Below are 2586 nucleotides of genomic sequence, written 5' to 3' on the forward strand. Positions count from 1 at the left end.
GTTATTTTACTATTGCTGGACAGCTGTAAAAACATGCCCATTTGAATGGTGTTTGTAGCAAGGAAATCGAATTTCACTTCAGGTCAACTGTTCGGGTAACCTTTACTTGCGTATAGTCCTGTCCCTTCTTATTTGTGTACCTTAATTGGTCTTATCTTCATTGTGTCATTCAATCGAAAATAATTTTAAACTCGTACCAGTCTATACAAGGATTGCGTATTCCAGGATCACTGATATAATCATTCAGCAATCTTCACGACATGTGTTGGAAAACAGGTTCTAAACCATTCATTCGTTCATATATCCTGCGTAACCAGAGAGTTGATGATGTGCCAAACCATTTACCAGGGCTTCGAATATACTTGAAACTAACTATCTCAGTTTTGAAAAAAATCTGATGGCAACTCTCTGTTGAAACAGAAGTTACATTGGATAACGTACAAGAAAACGTAACAACGCAGCCAAATGTGGGCATAAGCAAGGGGGCAACATCTTAACAAGCAAATTCAGAGATGATGAGGAACCTCATGTGCGTTGTAAAATCGTTTGCATCTGATGAGCATTAAGAGCCGCCAAAAAAGATTTTAATATGTCTATCATCTAATTAATGACAATAGAATGGCTAATATTTTCGGGCACCCGAACGAGTGGTCGACGGATATATTGGCTGCATGAATGGATGAAAGCATTGATCGGGTCGATAGTGGAATGGTTTCCCACCTCTTTGGCGTGCAATAATTCCGCATTGTGTGCGAGTATGATCATGGTGTAGGGTAGTGTATGGCACTTACCTAAGAGCCGTGGTCTATGAATTCGCAGTATAAAATGGAACAAATGATATGGAATGATCGTCAAACTTAGCTTGAGCCTTTTTGCGTTCGTACATAAGTATCCGCTTCAGTTCGTAGTCAGAGTAGTAGGCAAACTTATATCTGGAAGTATGAAGACCTCAGTGCTGTGTGTGATTGTCCTTTTCGGTAAGAATTAGTTCGATTTCATGTGATGGTGCGTTGTTCAGAGTTTCATGGATGGTCTTTTCTGAAATTCTATCTTCAGAACAATCATCCTTAAAGGTAAAATTGAAGCACTCAACGGAACGTTGTCCTTTATTTCTAGGTGTTGTCAACTGTGGTCACATTTCCAGCCATTCCGGTTCCGGAGGCCATGGATATGGATCCAGTGGATACAGTGGCAGTGGGCTAAGGACAATAGCCCAAGGGTCAGCAAACCAAGCTCACTCCGCTGTTGCTAGTCAGCATGCCGCCGCGCGTCAAGCTTCATATGTAGCCAAGAGTACGTTGGCCCAACAGGCAGTCCAAGCTGCAGCCACTGCTCAAGCTGCCCTTGCTGGAAAGAGCGTTCTTTTGCAAAATTTGGAGGAACAAAGTGCCGAAGCCCACGCTGCCCTTGAAGCTGAACTTGCCCAGCTAGGCCTAGCTAAACAAGCCGCCTCAGCCGCTGCCACCGTCGCCAAGCAAGCTTCCAGCCATGTTTCCATTCTTACAAGTGCCTTGAATAGCGCTCAGGGAGTAGCTGCCCATGCCGAAGAAGCTGCAAACCACGCTGCTGCTGAACTAGCTTCACAAACTTCCATGGTTGGCAAAGCCAAGGCCAGGCTTCAAGCCATCGAACATCAACTGAGTCAAGCCCAAGTTGACTTTGCTGCCACACAAGAAGCCGCTGAGAAGGCATCTGCTGCTGCTCATGAAGCTCAGAGCAATGCCGCCGCCGCTGGTGCACATGCAAGCGCGGAATTGCACTCATCAGCTGCCCAACAAAGCATTGGCCATGAGGAATCTTATATCCACGAAGGAATTGAAGGAGGTCATGAATACCATCATTAAGTGTTAAGATTTTAGGAACGAAGCAACCAGATATCATAAATCTGCCAAAATTCCAGAGACTAATTGAAGCATTTTTGTTAAACGTTCATATTTAATTTTTCTGTTAATGTGATAAGTGTGATTTGAAAGAATGTACGAAATATAGATATTTTCAAAGAACTTATTATTTGTTTTGTATGTGTATCAGCAGGACAAAGACCCTACTTTGGGCGCGGGTGTTCTCCCTTTTCTAAAAATTAAAGGCTGCCAAAGAAGACTTAATCAATGTCCTCAATGTTCTAATTAAAAAGGGTATTAGCTTTACGATAAGCAAAATATTGATGGTTTTCGAAGTAGTTGAATATTTATCTTGATTTTCTAACAGATCAAGGATAATTGCATCCACCCGTATCCCCTCGAACTTATTACTTATTCTATTATCTACACAACCACTTTAAGCAAAATGTTAAAACTGTAGGATTAAAAAAGTTGAAACGCCATATGGGGTGGATGGAAACCTTTATACCCTTCACTATATTTCAGTCGCCACATTTAAAACAATTTTTTATTTGTGCCGCTAGATGAGCTAGGTAACCCGAACTCCCTGAAATAGATTCTTTCGTCCATGTAGGCAGAACAATATCTCATCTCATCTTGGAAAATTAGAGACAACTGTTCGAGCAAATCCTTAAACGGCTTTTTCTAGCTATAGCCTTTATCTCGTTCACAGGCGGAGTCGGCTCGTCGACCACGAGGCCTTCAA

At 42.2% G+C, this 2586-nt stretch overlaps 1 protein-coding gene across 1 annotated transcript; it reads left to right on the forward strand.

The window, feature by feature from the left end:
• The first annotated feature begins 820 nt into the window (after positions 1–820).
• LOC119659369 (cell surface antigen I/II-like) lies at positions 821–2003 on the forward strand. Its single transcript, XM_038067424.1, has 2 exons — positions 821–977; positions 1117–2003. Exons 1-2 carry the CDS (start codon positions 845–847, stop codon positions 1842–1844), a joined length of 861 nt encoding a protein of 286 aa, XP_037923352.1. The 5' UTR covers positions 821–844; the 3' UTR covers positions 1845–2003.
• The last annotated feature ends 583 nt before the right edge of the window (positions 2004–2586 follow it).

The sequence above is a fragment of the Hermetia illucens genome, chromosome 6 (genome assembly GCF_905115235.1).
Source record: "Hermetia illucens chromosome 6, iHerIll2.2.curated.20191125, whole genome shotgun sequence".
In the NCBI taxonomy this organism is placed as follows: Eukaryota; Metazoa; Arthropoda; class Insecta; order Diptera; family Stratiomyidae; genus Hermetia; species Hermetia illucens.

Coding starts and splice junctions, on each gene's coding strand:
- LOC119659369 (XM_038067424.1), top strand. CDS start 845: ATGATCGTCAAACTTAGCTTGAGCCTTTTTGCGTTCGTACATAAGTAT. Junction 978..1,116: donor GTGTGTGATTGTCCTTTTCG/GTAAGAATTAGT, acceptor CTTTATTTCTAG/GTGTTGTCAACTGTGGTCAC.